Here is a 19,213-nt window from a genome sequence, read left to right on the forward strand (position 1 = left end):
GGAGAGGTTTTAGTTGGGGGCTGAAGGTGATGGCTAGTGGCGTTCTGTTGTTTTCCTTGTTGGGCCTGTCCTGTAGTAGGTGACTTCTGGGTACTCTTCTGGCTCTGTCAATCTGTTTCTTCACTTCAGCAGGTGGGTATTGTAGTTGTAGGAATGCATGATAGAGATCTTGTAGGTGTTTGTCTCTGTCTGAGGGGTTGGAGCAAATGCGGTTATATCGTAGCGCTTGGCTGTAGACAATGGATCGAGTGGTATGATCTGGATGAAAGCTAGAGGCATGTAGGTAGGAATAGCGGTCAGTAGGTTTCCGATATAGGGTGGTGTTTATGTGACCATCGCTTATTAGCACCGTAGTGTCCAGGAAGTGGATCTCTTGTGTGGACTGGTCCAGGCTGAGGTTGATGGTGGGATGGAAATTGTTGAAATCATGGTGGAATTCCTCAAGAGCTTCTTTTCCATGGGTCCAGATGATGAAGATGTCATCAATGTAGCGCAAGTAGAGTAGGGGCATTAGGGGACGAGAGCTGAGGAAGCGTTGTTCTAAGTCAGCCATAAAAATGTTGGCATACTGTGGGGCCATGCGGGTACCCATCGCAGTGCCACTGATTTGAAGGTATACATTGTCACCAAATGTGAAATAGTTATGGGTCAGGACAAAGTCACAAAGTTCTGCCACCAGGTTAGCCGTGACAGTATCGGGGATACTGTTCCTGACGACTTGTAGTCCATCTTTGTGTGGAACGTTGGTGTAGAGGGCTTCTACATCCATAGTGGCTAGGATGGTGTTTTTAGGAAGATCACCAATGGACTGTAGTTTCCTCAGGAAATCGGTGGTGTCTCGAAGATAGCTGGGAGTGCTGGTAACGAAGGGCCTGAGGAGGGAGTCTACATAGCCAGACAATCCTGCTGTCAGGGTGCCAATGCCTGAGATGATGGGGCGTCCAGGATTTCCAGGTTTATGGATCTTGGGTAGCAGATAGAATACCCCAGGTCGGGGCTCCAGGGGTGTGTCTGTGCGGATTTGTTCTTGTGCTTTTTCAGGGAGTTTCTTGAGCAAATGCTGTAGTTTCTTTTGGTAACTCTCAGTGGGATCAGAGGGTAATGGCTTGTAGAAAGTGGTGTTGGAGAGCTGCCTAGTAGCCTCTTGTTCATACTCCGACCTATTCATGATGACGACAGCACCTCCTTTGTCAGCCTTTTTGATTATGATGTCAGAGTTGTTTCTGAGGCTGTGGACTCCTCTTTGGTCTCCAAAGGAAAACAACTTATCAGCCAATTGGCTATTTTAGTTCCACACCATCAGAACAAAATGAAAGGTCTTTAGGAAGTCATGGAACTGATTGGCTAACTGGCTGGCAAGGAAATAATGTCTAAATGCAAAAATCAAACTGTATTCTCATAACCTTTCAATATCAAACTATGTAATCTGCTTATAAGAGGGCAGTTTCTCCTTAAGTGGTGCTGGTGCATAAAATGGAATGTTGTAATTTTTTGTCATTCCCAGATGAATGATCTGGATAATGAAGACAGTAAGAAGGACACACTTGTGGATGTGGTGTTTAAGAAAGCATTAAAAGAATTCCGGCAAAACATCTTCAGCTTTTACTCATCAGCTTTGGCAGTAAGTAAAGGTGCTGTCATGTCAAGTACCAGTTTAGAAGAGTAGCACATAGAAAATTTTACACCAAGGAAGAATGAAGGAAAGGTGCCCCAGCTTCCCACAACAAAACCAAACTACAGCATCTTAAATGCACCATAAAATAGTGGAGGAGACTCAAAGGAGGGCAGAAACTTTATGGATTTAAAAAGTTTATTCAGTGAAATACATATGCTTCTCTCGTCGTAAGCTGTGTGCTGTGTCTGGGTGCCTTGAAAGTGAGATGCTTGTACAATCTGCTCAAATGGTCTTGATTCTGTAAAATTGTAAATCTGGTGTAATGACTCCCTGATAAACCCTTCCTTCAGCAGCATGTAACCCCTATCACAGTAGTGTAGGTAGAAGTCTAACCTACAGTGGGTCTTGTACTGCTCCAAACCTCAATCATATGCTGTTCAGAAGCTCAAGCTACATTGTAGGTTAGAATGTGTGCAATTAAATGGAAGGTAGTAAACTGTTACAGCTACCCAAAATGCTAGAAACATTTATGTTAAAAATCAGTGATAGAACTTCTACAAACTTGGAACTCTTTGCCCTTTGAGTGTCTGTATAGATCTACATTGTACGTTACAAGATAAGGCTTGTTACTTCCCAAAACTAACAAAAATTCTCTAGCACTTCCATGCGATTCAGCGCTTCATGTAGCTGGTAGCCTGCTCAGTTGATCTCTCTTTTGCTGTTCAATCCACCAACAAGCCACTGTACTCTACAGTGTGTTCTGTGAAATAACAATGGACAAACTAGCTTTTTCATCAGACTCTTGTACTTACCCACATTAAAGGCCCAAGAGTGCCAGTCAGGGCTGGAACAACTCTCTGAAGATATGGAAATCTGTCCTATTAAAGTCCTTTTTCTGATCCTCTTGTTTCTTTATAAGATGGATGATGGGAAGAGCATCCGGTATAAAGACCTGTATGCCCTGTTCGAGCAAATTCTGGAGAAGACCATGAGGCAAGAGCAGAGGGATTGGAGTGAATCACCCGTCAAAGTCTGGGTCAACACCTTTAAAGTATTCCTTGATGAATATATGACCGAATACAAACCTCTGGATTACACTGCTGCAAAGGTTTGCCTCCTTCTCTTTGCTTATTGAAATGGTTCTGTGCCGCTTCACATGCCACATCTCTGGGATGATGCTGTAGACTGTCAAAGTGGGCAGCCACATTGCTGCGAAGCCTTGGGGATACGGCAGGCTGTAGGCCTCCAGTAAAAATAACTGTAATGCTTTGCACCTCCAGTTGTTCAGCTGGCAACCTCTGAAAAATGGGACAGTTATTCTGCTCATCTGGAAGTGTGGGGGTAGTAAATGGCCATGTGCACTTTCTGGTGGATTTGAGATTATTTTCATCATCTAAGGCTGAGAAAAGGCAGAGGAACATAATATAGAGTTTACCAGACCTCACCAAGAGCCTTCTAGTGCCTCCCACTTCTGGGAGCAATCATGCCTTAAAAATAAATGTGTTCCTTCATTCTGCCTCTCTGCCCCTCCCCCAGTGACCACCTGCCCAACTCCCTCTCAGCTCCAGCTGCCACTGAAGAGCCTCTGCAGGGGATGGAATGGGGAGGTGAGGGTCTCCAGGTTGCAGATCAGTATGACAACCAGCTGATGGTTACAGAGCAGCTGGAACTTACCACAGTGCACACCCTGCTCTCACATCCATGCTGCCATTCACACACACAGGTTCCTCACTCCCTGCTCTTTCCACCCTGCAATTAAAACCACTAATGGCTCTTAGGCCAGGCTGGTGGAGGTCACCAGTTGTTGTTCTGGAGAAGAGAGCCAACCCTCTCCTCTGGCTCCCATGCTGCAGCTCATCCACAGTCCTCAGGACAATGGCCCACAAGTCCTTCTTGTGGGCCATAGTCCTTGGACAGGATGTGAGCTCTGTAGGGCAGTTTTTCAAAGCCTGGGGTTCTCAGCTGAAGCAGGGCAGTTGGCAGATATGCAGTTAGGGTTGAATTTTCAAAATCACCCAACAGACTTTTGAAAATGGGATTTTGGCTCCCAAGTCACTGACATGTTTTTGAAATATTTCCTATAATGCCTGTCTGCAAGTCAGAGAGTGCACTGGCAGAACTGTGTGAGTGGCCGAGGACGTGGAATGTGCAGGCTTGCTGCAGTTCTGGATTGAAGTGAACTGGCAGAGCTGTGGAGGAGGATGCTCGAGCCTGGAATTGCAGGGGTTGTTGCAGGTCAGGATTGATACTGCTATGCAGCCACTCACTTTCTGCACTGTTGCTTTATCCAAGATGGCTGGGACTGAATATGGATTTGAGCATGAAGAATAAGAAGAGAAGGAAGGAAGATAAATTTGAGAGAATTCAGCAGACTTTAACTTGAACTATTACTGTTTGATTTAATTATTATCTTTAAATCTCTTTTAAATACACCTTAGGTACCAAAAACAGAGAGAAAAAAGAGAAGAAAAAAAGAAGCAGATGTGGTAAGTTGAAATCTCTGTGCCTTAGTGTTAAAGAATTAAAGTCTGCATGGTCAGAAAGGAATCATGCTGATAGCAATCTCTGTGCCTACATTTGAGCATTGTAACTTACTAAGAACAAATCTCAATGGAAGAGAGATTTGACAATGTGCTAGGAAAACTAATGAGATGAACTAGTTTTGCTTTTCTCTCTCTCTCTCTCTCTTTTGGCTTTGCTTTTTATTTCAAACTACTTCCAATTTCATTGGCTGGTAGCAGGGACAATATAGTTTATAATAAAGGCTGCGATTTAGTCATGGAATTCATAATTTCCAAAGACCTCTGTGACTTCAGCCAGCACCGACTGGGAGCTGCAAGATCCCCTGCTGCCTGGGGACCCCAGGGTACCCCAGCAGCTCCAGACTGTTAGGTGAACCCCCACCTTCCCACTCCCCCCTGCAGCTCCTGGCCACTGTGGATGGCAGCGGAGACCCTCACCACTCCCAGCTGCTGCAGGCAACAGTGGGGAACCCCGCTGCTCCCCATCACTGTGGACAGCAGGGGGGACCCTGGAACTTCAAGCCCCCAGGAGTGGTGGGGGTCCCTGAAGCTCCCAGCCCGCCTGCAGCTGCCCAGGCTCCCCATTTTGTCATGGATATTTTTAATAAAAGTCAGGGACCGGTCACAGGCTTCTGTAAATTTTTCATTATTGCCCATGACCGGTCCCTGACTTTTACTAAAAATATGCATGACAAAATCTTAGCCTTATAACAAATAATGGAATGTATAAGTTTTTAGTATGCAGCCGGGGCTTGTGTTTGCCTAGATGTCCATAGTGTAAAATTCAGAAAGTTGCATTTCATTCCTGTGACATCAGGTCAAAGGAATATGATGTTTTAATTGCATTTAGAAATGGAGTCATCTGCCTTAAAGATGCTCTGCCATCTGCTGGACAAGGAACAGATTTGCAGTTTAGTAACTAAAAGAGCCCAATTTACAGAAGGGTAAATATATGAGATATCTGTATCCCAGCTGCAGATGTTCAGATTGGCAGTCAGTTGTTTAGGAATTTGAATGCTGATTTCAGAGTCCAAATACAGTTTTCTGATGTCCATTCAGGTTGCTAATGTTTGAAGATTAGGCTCATCAAAGTAAAAAAGAGCAAGGAATAAGAAGATCTTTCCATATTGGTGCTCTGGTAATACACTTAAATCATTGGAGTTTCATTCTCACAGCTTGACATGTCACCAGAACTCAAGGGAAATATTTCCTTGTGCATTATATCTCTGCAGCTCGATATACACCAATTTGTGTATCGGTTTGATTTTATGCAGGCACAGACCTAGGCTGCTAGTTGTGAAAGATCTACAAGTAAATTGCTTCAGAAAAGAAAATGCAAATAATACACTGGCTAAGACAGAAACACACATCTCTTTTGGGAGATTCTGTGGCGAAGGTGGTCTGTCCTGTATTCATTCCAAACAAAGATGTGGCTGTCCAAAGGCTCCAAGTATTGACAGTTAATTCACCCATTCTGCAGCAGGCTGTGCATCCAGCTCCGTGTCATGTGAGCCTCTGAATTTTCAATCTTGTATTTTGTCCTAGGTGGAAGAGCATAATGGTCACATCTTTAAGGCAACCCAGTACAGCATCCCCACATACTGCGAGTACTGCTCCTCCTTGATCTGGATAATGGACAGGGCTTCTGTTTGTAAATGTAAGCCTGGACTGTTCAGCTTGTCTTGTGTTCATCTCCTGGTGATGCCTATTGTTCTCCTAAGGATCCCCAGTATATTTCCCTCTTCCTTCCCATGACATCCTGAGGCCATGAGAACAGAGGACCCATCTAGGGTGCTCCCGAAATCGGCCAGTAAGGTCACTGTACAGCACACAGTGCAGAAGGGAGACACCAGCTGTGGGAATTGTGTCTGGGCCTCTCACACAAAACTGCAAATCTACTGCTGGCTCTTGAAGCTACTCATGTAGTGGTTAATTTTTAAAATACTGAGCTACAGTTACATAGTCTCGGCACGTGGGGTACGTGGTCCTTTTCAGTCTGCAGAATTTCTGATGCCCTGATGTGCCTGACAGCAATTAATTCAGTTTAGAGTACTTAAATTGGAGTCAATTGGACTTCTGTGGACATGAGAAAAAGTTGACAGCTCTGAAAATCGAGAGTGGCCTTTTGATGGGAGAGGAAGGGCTGAAGTACTGTTTTTGTGTTGTTTTAGTACAAAATTGGATACAGGGAGAACTGAAATCAAATGATATTTCCAACCCAGCCGAGCAGATCCAAATCTAATAGTTCAGAGAGGCTTCAGAGAAGAATCTAAACTTGTGAATCTGAACCAATCCTCCAAACCTGGGAATTGTGCCAAAAAATGTTAATTTGTGCCAAAAAATGTTAGCTAATTAACTTGTATTGTGGCTTTACTAACTGTGACATTTTGAGTCCACCCATTCCAGGAAGGGGTTCTATTACCACTTGCCCTGTATCTTTGGGAGCCTTTGTGCTGTGCAGCAATGGCTCAATTCCCTGACACAAGTAGCCTGCCCACAAACATAAGGTCTCACCTTGGCTCTCGCCAGCCTAATTCCACTTTGTAGGGTAACACCAACAAACAGACCTTCAGTCCAAAATATGTCCTTCCCAAAGTCTTAATTCCCAGATACTTGAACTATTCCCCTCTGGTTCATCACTCCCAAAGGTGTGAAATCAGCCCCTCAGTTAACAGCTCTGTTTGGCACGCACACTCCACGGAGTTTGCACATCAGAGAGTTGCTTGGGATAAAAATAAACAAAAAGCATATAAAATAGAAACCCCCCAGATTCAAAGATGAAATTGTAAGGGGAAAGCAAACATGGAGTTACAAGTTACATGGAAAATAAATGGAAAGACACAACCTCAGGCTGTACATTTTCATATCAGATAAAATCCCTTTTCAAATAAGAGGTACCTATTGCTTTAAAACAGTTTCCCGGCTATAGGAGGGATCCTGTGTTTGTGGACAGCTTTCTGCCTTGAGACAACTATCCCCCAAATTCTGAATGATCTTCAATTCAAACCCCTTCCATTTGTAAAGAATTTGCAGTTTGGTTTTTTAGTTACTAGAGATATTTGAATTAGGGAAAACTCCCTACTTTCTTCCTTTCTATAGAATGGGGTTTTCCTTTCAGTTTCAAGTTGTTCCCATTTGCTTTGATGGTTCCCCATTGTTTTTTCCTGGACTGGACAATGTCTAGGTGCTTGAAGCCAGTCTCATGGGACTGGGGAAGTAGCTCCTTTCTGCCTGATTGCTTCACCGCCCTGTTGTGAGGTGATGCTGAAGTACAGTTACAGTTTTGTGTATACCCCCTCCTTCATAACCATAAACATAGCTCAGAATGACTATTCAGTGCATTACAAGCTTTCATAAAAGACCTTACGTGATGCACTCTTACAGTAGAATAACAGTATGCAATCACTTGGTTTAACTGATTCTTTTTGCTGGGTTAAACCTTCTTTTGTCCCATTGGGGTGTCTGGAGTCTGATTATCACACAAACACGCCAGGAGAAGTGCTAAGTATAATTTTTTCTCATCTTTATAGTATGTAAGTATGCTTGTCACAAGAAGTGCTGTCTTAAAACCACAACCAAGTGCTCCAAAAAGGTAAGACTTTGTCAATCCATTCATTCATTTAAATACCTTTTCTCTCCTGTGAGCAAAGCTTTAGTTAGTGATTTTAAGGAGGTGTTTACAGGTACAATAGTGGAATTATACTAGCTGGAAATGGGTTGCATTCCTGTGCATGTGTGCCAACTGCAGAGGTGAGCTCGCCCCTCGAGGAGGGTGCAGAGCTGAATGGTTTTTGTATCCCCTGCCACTCCACTGATCTGCTCCAAGGCCTTAAATATTCTTGCCAGCAGGAGGAGCCTGTCTCATTTTACAGCATTTATGGGATTTCAGAGTAGAGAAATGAGTAAATGTAACTTGTGGCACATGTCATGGTGTATGTTATACCAGGTACCTAGTCGAGGCCAAGGGTATCTAGTATCACTTGTATTTCCTGATCTGTGGTGGTGGTTTTTCTTTTCCATTTTACATCTTGTTATATTTTTATAACAATTAACTTGTATTATCCTAGATACTTCAGCACCCAGTGAAGTCCCCATAGTACCCCTTAATAAAACTTTGCATGTTCTCTTAGCTGTTATTTACCAGGCAGTCAGGATGTATAGACAACAGGGAATAAATTCAGCAGGTTATTAGAGATGCCAATGAACCATTAAACTATTATCTTTTCATTTTCTCCTGTGTTTATTGCACTCAGTAAGTAGCTGGTATGGCTCTTGGTAATGTATGAGGAGTATAGCATGTGCAAAGCTTTATCAGCTTCCAAGGTGCAAGTCCCAGAGGGCAACATAGTTCAACTTTTCCCTGTGTGTAACTAGAGATATTCTTTGTTAAAGCTTGGAAGAACATTTGAATGTATTTACTTCAACATCATTTTTCAGCCATCCCCCACTCCCTACCCTGACAGTGCATGTACTGAGTCTCTGCAGTGTAACTGAGGGAGCTGGATTCAAGATGATATACAAATAGCAGCCTGTGATACTCTTACAGCGATAAATGCATCTCTCTGGTGTTTCCAAGAGAATAGAGTTGCTTTACATGTTTAAGCATTTTGTATCCTTATGATCTCAGATCTGAAACTCTGTGTTTTATGCTAATATAGAGGAGAATTGATATCTTTACTACATGCCACCTCCCTCCCCTTCTGCCCAGGAAAACAAAAAGTTTATCCTAATGCTGTTGGTTCACCAAACCAGGCCTACTGCACTGGCTATAATTTGATGGCACACAGCCAGAAATGTAGCAAACAGGAAATGAAAGAATTCAGTCCAAGAAAACTCTGCTAAAATAAAATAACTGATTGATGTGAATTCATTTCCTGAACTCTAGTGAAGGGACATTAATGTATTTGCCAAGTTCATCTTTAAAAATCTTGTTTACTAATGCCCAGGAAAATTTGGAGTTTGAAAAATAAACACCAGTCCAACGTACTGATTGGAAATGGTTAGATCATTTGCATTTGTAAATTTGTTTATGCTGAATGGATTCAGGATGCTAAGGGTTAAATTTTCACAGTGCATCAGCTGAGAAAGTTGGTGCCGTTCTAAGGGAAGTGTGCATTTGATATATTTTGAGAAGGTGCCCTTTATCCAAAAGGTAACAGCAGATTTCCTAGTTGTTTTTTAACTTTATGCAGCACCTTCATTTAGGCTTATGATGGAACTAATAGAGCATCAAGCTTATCTTAGCAGTATATTTGCTTTGATGGTCCTTGTAGATTGCACTAATGCATTTTATGCTAATGTTGGCAGTTCTTTGTTTCTTTTAACACAATAACAGCAAAAGTTAGAGTTTTTGTTATAGTACTTGATGTTAGCTATAGGAACAGCCCAGTCCTGGCACTAAAAGATTAAGAGATGATGATAGTACGATAGCTTGTGAATTTTACACAAGAGATCAAAACCAGTTGCTGTCACCATTTCTTTCTGGTGTGTTCTTGCATGGAGGTCTATCCAGTGTAGAAACCTCCCCCGGACAATCCCCTTTTGTTGTTTTCATTTTTGCCATGGTAACAGTGAATGACAAGAAGCAGACATGGAAGAGTGGCAGTGGTCTGAGGTCTAATCCAAGCCACACACACCTACTTTCTCGTTCTGGTTGGATCACTACCCATGCTGTGTCTGAACATACAGTCCATATGTTCAAAGCCTCCAAAGTGCATTATTGCGAAAAGTTTCTCTCAGTCTTTGGACTTTATCCAACGAGAATCTCACGTTCAGGTTGAATGTGATCTAATTGTTTGCTGAATGTTGAGTCTCTAAAGTGCAGTTCTAGTCAGGAAATTGATTCTGTAAAAATAGAGAACATCAGGGTCTTTTACTAATTCTCTTTCTCTCTCAATGGCTTCTATGTCACACTTGCTCAAAACCATTTTTTTTTAAACTGTCAGCACTGTAAGTTCATCTAGGGATCTCAGAATCAAGCCCAAGTGTGTTCTCCTTCCATGTATCATCACCAGGCAATTTTCTCAGTGAGGCATGAAGCAGACTAGAATATAGCTCACTGTTGCATAGCTATGTTGGTTCTACAGGCACAGTAAAAATGTCAGTAAATGAAGCAAATAATGACTCTGAAGACACAAGGAGAGTACCAATGAGCCATTTTACAGAGCCATTTTTCTGAGCACAGCCCCACTGCAAGCCTTAACTATGAACAGTTGCTGGTCTTTGTAGCAGTGTGCAGTGCTGCAGACACAGCAGAGTGAACGCAGGGATAGTTACAATGACCAAGACAGCCCATGGGAAAGATTGGATTTGTGGGGAAGTATACAGGCCTTTCCCTCTTCCTTTGTTCTCAGTTAGATTTACTAGATTAATTTGCAAATAATTCAGTTAACTTGGTTTAAAAATGTGAACTGCATCTTGAACGGCAGTCAAATTGCATTGTATACATTGCAAGGATCAGTCCCAAAACATCCCTAGGTTTACCGCGCTATGAGCAGCATTGCATTGAAACCTTTGAAAAGGAATTGAGACATTAATCTCTTTCTCCACATCAGTATGATCCCGAGCTTTCGTCACGGCAGTTTGGGGTTGAGCTCTCCCGACTGACCAATGAGGAGCGAGCGGTGCCACTGGTGGTGGAGAAGCTCATAAACTACATTGAAATGCATGGGTTGTACACCGAGGGCATTTACAGGAAGTCAGGCTCAACCAATAAGATAAAGGAGCTCCGACAGGGTCTTGACACAGGTAAGATGAAAAAGAAGGAGTCTCGGGGGGGGGGGAGCTAAAGGGACAGCTGAGAGCCTCCATGAAAAGGGAATTCATGTCATCCCTTCCCCCACTACAGACTCTGGCTTTTGGTACCATGGAAGTACAGACATTTCTCTAATACCAGCCTTCACCAAAAATCTGTGCTGTGTTAGAGCCCTCCCGTCTTGTGCAACTGTTTAATTCTTTCTTGTTTTATTCCTCCTCTTGTGCACAAATGTGCAAAAAAAATCATAAAAAGAAATTGCGGGAAAAATCTACGTTAGCCAGGCTTCATGTTTATCAACATCACCTAGACTTCCAAAGTGCTTTACAAACGCTGGGTCTAGAGACTTTCACCCCTGGAAAACGGCTCCTTTCACAACAAGGGTTTTAACATGGCCATATTAAAAACCAGGGGTCAAGGTTGTGCTGTTGTGCACTGTGATCTGTAGTTGTTACAGTATTAATACCTGTTTTTCATATGACAGTAGTTAGTACTATGCAACGTTGTTGTAGCTGTGCCCACTGTAGTAGGAAGAGAGCCTGAGACGTAAGCCCTTGTATCAGAGGCCTGGTATGAGGCCTGGGCTAAAGTAGCGGTCAAAACTTTGCTGATATAAAGCAAAATCAGGCTGTGAGCTAGAGGCAGGCCCTGCTCACAGAATCCGGCAAGACCAGGGCTAATATTGTAGAAACACACATTCCTAAGAGCTAAGCACAAAACATACAAACACGTTCCAGAAGGGTGGTGCCAGGACACCCCATACCAAGAATGGTACAAACACATTCCCCAAAGATAACGGGAACACACTGACCCTGCCTAAATATATGGTCAGGATGACAATGTGATGGATAGAAATGTACAAGGTGATGGGTGGTGACATCAGAGGGTGTCAACTATCAGAAGAGCAATACATAACTTGTTTGTATCTGTGTATAAAGATGTATCTCAGAGACAATGTCTTTATCTAGCCTAGGGAGGAATGGAAAGTCCTGCCATTCACTGAGCTGGTCCATTATTATAGGTATACGTGTATTCGTGCGGGATGCTAGTACCGTGCTTCGTCGACAATAAACCTGGCTGGGTGCCTTCGTACCTTAACAGATCTTGTGGTCATTGGGTGCTTCGCTCGAGGTCTGCATGCCAGCTGTCTGCGCAGGGCTGGAGCAGCACACAGAGGGAACACACACGCAGCCAAACATCTGACCACACCCACAATAGTAGAAAGACGGAGAGTAAGGTAATAGCTTTTATTGGACTGACTTCTGTTGATGAGAGACAAGCTTTTGAGCTACACGGAGTTCTTCCTCCAGACCTCTCTTGCCCACAGAAGTTGGTCCAATAACAGTGGTTAGGTAATAGCCAATGCTAGTACTGACATGAAAATACTGGCTTGTTTACTGGATCAAAACTGATCATTTTCTTTTTCCTTTTCCACTCCCCCCACTCACTTGCCTTGGTGAACAGATATTGACAACGTGAATCTAGATGACTACAACATTCATGTCATTGCCAGTGTGTTCAAACAGTGGCTGAGAGATTTGCCCAATCCCCTCATGACCTTCGAACTCTACGAGGAATTTCTGCGAGCTATGGGTAAGGAAGGTCCATACAAATCCTATACAATCACACACAAAACCCAAGACGGGGAAGATACAGTTAGCTTCAGGTACCAAACCCAGTTTCTGCTTTCCCAGAGCAAGCAGTCTTTTTTTACTTTAGTTTTATCATCAACATTGTCATGACAAGCAGCAAGCAAGTAGATTGTGTGCTTGTATGATTGTACAAGCACCAATTGTACTGAGTGTTTGAGTCCAAAAAGTCATTTTGGTGATATGTCATCTTTTATGTTGTTTCTGGCAACACAGTGCTGGAGCCTTTCCCACCTGCCTCCCTCTTAGAGCCTTTTCCCACTGCCGGGGTCTTTCCCTGCAGCAGGGAAAGACTTCATCAGGGGGTGATGACACTGCTAAAAATAGCAGTGTAGCCGGGAGGAACGACTTCTTCAGCATTTATAGAGCCATGTAGACAGAGCTTAATTTGTACCAAGGCTTGCCAGGGCTGAGCTCCAGCACATCTGCTCCATCTCTGCTGCTGAAGCCTTTCTTTGCTGCCTCCCCCGCCAGACCCTTTCACTGACTTGTAGGTATGCACTGCAGTGTGGACAAAGCTTGCTTTTCACTTTGCCATTTAGCCACAGACAGCACTGTGACACCAACTAATCCCTTACACTGTTATAATAGTCAAAGCCTTTGCAGTTCACAGTCCTGGCACCTCTGGGCTTGCCATGTGAAAGTTTAAAAAAAAAAAAATGCTTGAGCCCCAGCACCTCTTGCATTACAAATTAAGCAGTGCCTGTAGGGTACATCTCCACAGCCTTCAGGCATGTCTTTACTCACCTAAGCAGTGCCTTGCCATCTACATTGCTATTTCTACCTGTGCAAGGGGGCCTGCTTGTTTAGGCAGGGAAAGGAGGGAGCTGTCATCCATGTCTCTGTGCACTGGCTTCCTGCACAGCTCCCCTGTACTGGGCCATTCACGCTGCCTTCACAAGTGAAGATGGCAGAAGACACTAAAAGAGGAAGTTACCTGTAGTGTGTGTAATTGTGTGTGCTCTCTCCAGGCCTGCAGGAGAGGAAGGAGACCATCCGAGGCGTGTACTCTGTCATTGATCAGCTTTCTCGCACCCACCTCAGTACCCTGGAACGCCTCATCTTTCACCTTGTCAGGTAATGGAAGACCTCAGCATGGGATCACCATACTGCAGCCAGTCTTCCTCTTCTCCTTCCTCACTAGAGGCCTGATTCTGATACACTTACTCCCCATGAGTACTGCCTTACTCCCATGAGTAGTTCCACTGGGGCAAGTTACTGTTCTACCTGAGTAAGAGTACCTGAACATGGGTCTATGTGATCCAAGTACTTTTGTAGAAAAAAGGGGAGTGAAATTTCACAAGGGAGTGCTTTAAATTCTGAAATGGCTTTAACATTCTGGACCCAAGAGTTCTTTCTTCAAACAATGCTCTCATTGACAGCTTAATGACAATAATGTTCTTCTTTTTATTTACAAGTTCCCTTTCAAAATAGCAACAAGTGTTGCAGACTTACTGGGAAGGCAACCTCTGTAGGTCTCAGCTGGTTACAACCACATGGTTCCATGCCATAGCCCTTACTCCACTGAGGCATGCAGTAAGATCTGCCATATGTTGCACCCTTTAGCTTGAACACTGAGGCTCTAGGGATTGTGTGATGCTTTTGCATGAGCTTAGACAATATCTAGTTCAGGCTATAGTCACTGTGTTACAATCTGCGAAGATTCCTGCCATCTACATATATTTAGACATATCTGTGCTGTTCCTAAGGGATTGCTTAATGATGGCTAAGTGAGCAGCTTGCTATTGTAATAAATATGCACTGTATCTATTCCTTTTTGGAAAATAGGTTAAGTAAATCAAAACAAAAGATTTCCTGGAGAGCATGATGGCATGTTGCATGGTTCATTCAGTGTCCATTGTTTTACCTTTTTGCCCTTGTCTGGTATAATATTTACATCCTTTTAGAGCTACCTGTTGGTCTAGTTCCTTACTAGATACAACAAATTGATGCTTTTCACTTCAAAGATATATAATATTGTGGAAAAGCTTCTCCTAGCAATGGCCTCCAGATCTCATGTGTATATACTGCACTCCTCTCCCTGCTCTACTCTGAATTTGTATTTTGTCCTCTTTTCTGTTTCTCTACATTGGTATTTCCTGCCAGAGCTAGGTGAATTGCAGTTACCTTTAACCCTTGCTGCTTTGTTGTTTATTGTTTAGGATTGCCCTGCAGGAAGAGACCAATCGAATGTCAGCTAATGCCCTGGCCATTGTATTTGCTCCCTGTATTCTCCGCTGTCCTGACACAACAGACCCACTGCAGAGCGTTCAGGACATCAGTAAAACAACCACGTAAGAATACAGCATCATAACTTCTAGAGTAAATCCTGTAATGAGGTCATGTCAGGACAGTCAAATGATCCCTGAGTAAGGCACTTAAATGTGCTCTAGAATGACAGCTACAAACACATCACTGGTTTGCAAATGAATTGCCTTAATGAAATACTGTCTGTTTCATCAGTAACTAGCAGCTGCTAAAGTTAAACCTTTTAAAATCTGCAGGACTGGCACCCAGGAGTTTTTAAAGAATAGGCCAGTGAGCTCTCTGAGCCATTGATGTTGATATTTAACAAATCCTGGAGTAACAAATCCAGAGGACTGTACAAAAAAACTAATGTGCCAGTGTCTAAAAAGGATTAACAGGATGACCTGGGTAACTATAGGCCAGTTAGCTCAATATCCATCCCAGGCAAAATCATGGGAAGGCTGATGTGGAATGTAGTCAGTAAAGAATTGAAGTATTGCAGTGTAATTAGTGCCAGTCAACAGAGTTTTTTATGGAAAATAGATCTTGTCAAACATACTTGATATTGTTTTTTGATTGGATGCCAGGTTTGGTTGACGCTGGTAACAACGCTGACATCGTAGACTTAGATTCCAGTCAGGCATTTGATTTAGTACTACACGTCATCCTGATTAAAAAAAATTAACACCATACAAATTCAGTGCAGCAAATATTAAAAGGATTGAAAATTGGCTAACTGATATCTCCAAAGTAATTGTAAATAGGGAATCATCCAATGGGTGGGGAAGGTTTTTAATGGAGCCCCATGGGGATGTTTTTGACTTCAACTGGAGTTTTAAGAATAAAGATGTTAGATTGTGAGATGCTCAGATACTAGGGCACTGTGGGTTAGATAAGTACCTAGGATGGATAGTTGATGCAGGAATCATTTGATGAAATTGTATGGGCATTGTTATACAGAAGACCAGACTACATGAACATAATGGTCCCTCCTGGCCTTCAAATCTATGACTTTCTCCTAGAAGCAACTCTTCTGCCAACAGATGTGAACGTTACTTTGAATCACTCTTCTAAAGATTCATAGATTCATAGATACTAAGGTCAGAAGGGACCACTCTGATCATCTAGTCCGACCGCCTGCACAGCGCAGGCCACAGAATGTCACCCACCCACTCCTATGAAAAACCTCACCCATGTCTGAGCTATTGAAGTCCTCAAATCATGGTTCAAAACTTCAAGGAGCAGAGAAGCCTCCCTCCAGTCAACCATGCCCCATGCTACCGAGGAAGGCAAAAAAACCTCCAGGGTCTCTCCAATTTGCCCTGGAGGAAAACTCCCTCCCGACCCCAAACATGGCAATCAGCTAAACCCTGAGCACATGGGCAAGATTCACCAGCCAGATACCCAGGAAAGAGTTTTCTATAGTAAATCAGATCCCATCCATCTAATATCCCATCTCAGGGGATTTGGCCTATTTACCCTGAATATTTAAAGATCAATTACTTACCAAAATCCCATTATCCCATCATACCATCTCCTCCATAAACTTATCAAGTAGAATCTTAAAACCAGATAGATCTTTTGCCCCCACTGCTTCCCTTGGAAGGTTATTCCAAAACTTCACTCCTCTGATGGTTAAAAACCTTCGTCTGATTTCAAGTCTAAACTTCCTGGTGGCCAGTTTATACCCATTTGTTCTTGTGTCCACATTGGTGCTGAGCTTAAATAATTCCTCTCCCTCTCCTATATTTATCCCTCTGATATATTTATAGAGAGCAATCATATCTCCCCTCAACCTTCTTTTAGTTAGGCTAAACAAGCCCAGCTCCTTAAGTCTCCCCTCATAAGACAAGTTTTCCATTCCTCGGATCATCCTAGTAGCCCTTCTCTGTACCTGCTCCAGTTTGAAAAAGGTTCCCTGTAAGAAAGAGTTTCTTTGTAACTTGTGTGACAAAGCTCTGTCCTTGCCTCCGTGGATCCCGCATTTCCTGGCGGATTTCGCTAGCCTCAGAGGCTCACTGTGACCCTCCACGTAACCCTTCTTTCTCTAGAGACAAGGGTCACAATCTACTGAGCCATTTTCATCATAAGCCAGCGAGGGAGGTGAGGAGAAGTTATCCTTCCTTGCACAGTCTCTGTTGTCTCCATGATTAATCAGGGGGCAAAGGTATGGGGGGGAGCCCGGGCCCACCCTGTACTCCAGGCTCCAGCCCAGGGACCCTAATAGTATCAGCTATGGTAGCCGACCTTTTAGAAACATGACATGTACAATTCCCTGGGCTACTTCCCCCACAGCAGCCCTCACTTCCTCAAGCTCCACTTCACCCTTACCTCAGGGCCTCCTTGTGCCTGATATGGTGTGTACTACTTAGCCTCTCCAACAGCGCAACTTCTTCCCACAGCTCCTGAAATGCACTCCCACCTGACTGAGTGGGAGGCTTTTAACTAGTTTCAGCCAGCCCCTGATTGGCTTCAGGTGTCCCAATCAACCTAGCCTTCTCCCTGCCTTCTGAAAAGTTCTTAATTGGCCCCAGGTATCTTAATTGGCCTGGAACAGCTGCCATTTCACTTATCCTGGTACCAGGGATTTGTTTAGCCTGGAGCTAATATATCTATCTCCCACTACTCTTCCAAAGCTATCCAGCCTTGCCCCGTCACATATCCCCCCGCTCTGCTCAACACCATAGAGTTGGGCAACTTGGGATGCCAGGCAGTATGCTCGTGACAGACCATCAGCGTTGCCATGGTGGCATCCAGCCCTGTGCCGTATGAAGAACTGGAATGGTTGGAGGGATAAGAACCACCTGGTGACCCTTGCATTCTTTTCCTTATTCCGCTGCATCCACTGGAGGGGTGCATGGTCCGTCACAAGAGTAAATCGCCAGCCTGAGAGGTAATAACGCAGTGTCTCCATAGCCCATTTGACAGCAAGGCATTCTCTCTCGACTACGCATATTTCTGTTCTCTTGGGAGAATCTTTCTGCTTAGGTAGAGGATTGGGTGTTCCTCTTCTCTCATCATTTGCGACAGAACTACTCCCAACCCCACCTCGGAAGCGTCTGTTTGTAAAACAAATTCCCTGTTAAAGTCCGGGGCTATGAGTACGGGATCATTACAGACGGCTGTCCAAAGGTCTGTAAATGCCCCCTCTGCTATGTTGGTCCACTTTAGCATGTCTGGACCTCGGGCCTTCACCAGGTCCGTTAGGGGACTTGCCCTAGAGGCGAAGTGGGGAATAAACCGTTGGTAGTAGCCTACCACGCCTAGGAACGCACGGACCTGCTTCTTTCTGGTCGGCCGGGGCCAGTTTTGAATTGCCTCTAGCTTATTCATTTGGGGCTTCACTATGCCCCTTCCCACAGTATATCCCAGGTACCTAGCCTCTGCTAGCCCTCTGGCACATTTAGCAGGATTACCAGTGAGGCAAGCCCATCTTAAGGTGCACAGTACTGCCTCAACTTTCTCCAAGTGGGTTCCCCAGTCTGGCGTACGGATGATGACATCATCTAGATATGCAGCTGCATAACTAGTATGGGGGCGCAGCAGCTTATCCATGAGGCACTGGAATGTGGCTGGAGCCCCATGTAGCCCAAAAGGGAGGACGGTGTACTGGAATAGCCCATCTGGGGTGGAGAACGCTGTCTTTTCTTTAGCTTCTTTCGTCAGAGGAATCTGCCAGTACCCTTTTGTCAGATCCAGTGTAGTCAAGAATCTGGCACTACCCAGTCGGTCAACCAGTTCATCAATGCATGGTATGAGGTATGCATCAAACTGGGATATTTCATTCAGTCGGCGAAAGTCATTACAGAATCTCATGGTACCGTCAGGTTTAGGCACTAGAACAATTGGACTGGATCGCTGACTGTAAGATTCTTGAATAACCCCTAATTCTAACATTTTCTTTACTTCGGCCTTGATTTCCTCTCTTTTGGCTGCTGGGATTCGGTAGGGTCTCAATGTTACCTTGGCTCCAGGGATCGTGCGGATATGGTGATAGGTCTCAGTTGTCCGCCCTGGTTTTGTAGAGGACACGTCTCTGTTGCAATTAATCATGTCGGCTGCCTCGATCTTTTGGATCGGCTTCAAGTCGGATGATATCCTCACTTGCTCGTGTAAGTTCTCCTCTTGGGGAAGGGTCTCCTGCATGACTAAGCATGTCTCTCGATCGTGCCAAGGTTTTAGAAGATTGATGTGGTAAATTTGCTCCGATTTCCAGCGGCCTGGCTGCCACACCTTATAGTTCACCTCTCCCACGACTTCGATTATTTCGTAGGGTCCCTGCCACTGAGCCAACAGTTTACTTTCTGCTTTGGGCACCAGTACCATCACCTGATCCCCTGGTTGGAACCGTCGAAGCTTCACTTGGTGGTTATAATGGGTTCGTTGGGTCTCCTGTGCTCTCTCCAAGTGTTCCCGTACAGTGGGC

At 44.1% G+C, this 19,213-nt stretch overlaps 1 protein-coding gene across 33 annotated transcripts in view; it reads left to right on the forward strand.

The window, feature by feature from the left end:
- Positions 1-19,213, forward strand: part of MYO9A (myosin IXA) — a 471,574-nt gene that overhangs the window by 438,959 nt on the left and 13,402 nt on the right. For 32 of the 33 annotated variants that reach the window (XM_038418673.2, XM_043494428.1, XM_038418680.2 and 29 more), the window contains 9 exons: positions 1,505-1,621; positions 2,535-2,723; positions 4,054-4,101; positions 5,683-5,794; positions 7,668-7,729; positions 10,692-10,884; positions 12,356-12,484; positions 13,512-13,617; positions 14,703-14,834. In XM_038418673.2, the coding sequence (XP_038274601.1) occupies positions 1,505-1,621; positions 2,535-2,723; positions 4,054-4,101; positions 5,683-5,794; positions 7,668-7,729; positions 10,692-10,884; positions 12,356-12,484; positions 13,512-13,617; positions 14,703-14,834 (1,088 nt within the window). Of the gene's footprint in view, positions 1-1,504; positions 1,622-2,534; positions 2,724-4,053; positions 4,102-5,682; positions 5,795-7,667; positions 7,730-8,574; positions 10,885-12,355; positions 12,485-13,511; positions 13,618-14,702; positions 14,835-19,213 lie in introns of those variants that run through there. The other variant, XM_043494434.1, reaches the window with a different exon arrangement.

The sequence above is a fragment of the Dermochelys coriacea genome, chromosome 10 (assembly GCF_009764565.3).
Source record: "Dermochelys coriacea isolate rDerCor1 chromosome 10, rDerCor1.pri.v4, whole genome shotgun sequence".
Lineage (NCBI taxonomy): Eukaryota > Metazoa > Chordata > Testudines > Dermochelyidae > Dermochelys > Dermochelys coriacea.